This window comes from Cervus canadensis, chromosome 4 (assembly GCF_019320065.1).
Source record: "Cervus canadensis isolate Bull #8, Minnesota chromosome 4, ASM1932006v1, whole genome shotgun sequence".
Lineage (NCBI taxonomy): Eukaryota > Metazoa > Chordata > Mammalia > Artiodactyla > Cervidae > Cervus > Cervus canadensis.
Window position 1 is genome coordinate 99746816 of NC_057389.1, and position 1129 is coordinate 99747944.

Sequence of the window (1129 nt, forward strand, 5' to 3'; positions counted from 1 at the left end):
AGTATATTCACCTGGAGAATCCATGGCTATGGTCCACAGGGTCACAAAGAGTGGGACACAGCTGAAGCAGCTGAGCACACATGCATATATCATCTGAGATGAAATTATTCATAAGCAATCCATGTAGCACCATGAAATTAACCAGAATTTCAAAGTCTTTCTGTTCTTAGGCTAGGAAAAAAACTTTGTGAAAATAGGAAAGTAGATAATGGGGATAACTGTCTTTTCATCAGATCGAGGAGAAAGCTTCAAAAAGTGAGTGTACAATTTATTTAAAGTGTAAAAGTCAAAGAAACAGAAATTCCAGGAAATGAATAGAAAAAGCAAGTTCAACATCCAGAATCTAATCAAAGAATAGGAGTTTTTGTTCCAAAGCTTGAGCTCTTCTTCAAGGATGCTTCTTCAAACCCAGAACAATTTCCTTTTTTATAACTGCCATGTGAATGACTCTTTTCAGAGCTCTTTTTATGTCTTTGTTTCTGAGACTGTAGATGAAGGGGTTCAGCATGGGTGTGACCACAGTGTACATCACAGAGGCTGTTGCACTTGAATGAGAGCTGTGGGGAGCAGCAGAGCTAAGGTACACTCCTAGGCTTGAACAATAATATAAGGAGACAACTGAGAGGTGAGATGCACAGACGGAGACTGCTTTATATTTCCCCTGAGGTGATGAGATTCCACGTACAGAGAATATTATCTTAGAGTAAGAGTATAGGATACCAGTCAGGGGACCACCACCCAACAGCACTGCTGTAAAATACATAATGGTATCATTAAGAAGCGTATCATCACAGGCAAGCTGCACAATCTGCTTGATTTCACAGAAAAAGTGAGGGATTTCCAAATCTGTACAGAAAGACAGCCGTAACACAAGTAAGGTTTCTAACAAGGAAAGCAGGGTACTAATGATCCAGGATAGCAGAACCAGCAGTCCACAGAGTTGAGGGTTCATGATGACTGTGTAGTGCAGGGGGTGGCAGATGGCCACATACCGGTCATAGGCCATCACGGTCAGAAGAAAATCATCCAATACTGCAAAGAGCATGTAAAAATACATCTGACTGATGCAGCCTTCATAGGATATAGCTTTTCTCTGGCTCTGTATATTGATTAACATCTTTAGGATTGT

The 1129-nt window shown here is 40.7% G+C and overlaps 1 protein-coding gene across 1 annotated transcript; it reads right to left on the reverse strand.

The window, feature by feature from the left end:
- Nucleotides 1-388: 388 nt before the first annotated feature.
- LOC122439335 (olfactory receptor-like protein OLF4) lies at nucleotides 389-1123 on the reverse strand (the record flags this gene model as incomplete). The annotated part of the gene is made up of 1 exon (XM_043464410.1): nucleotides 389-1123. A coding segment is annotated over one exon (735 nt), but the record flags the coding sequence as incomplete, so codon positions are not given.
- Between the last annotated feature and the right edge of the window lie 6 nt (nucleotides 1124-1129).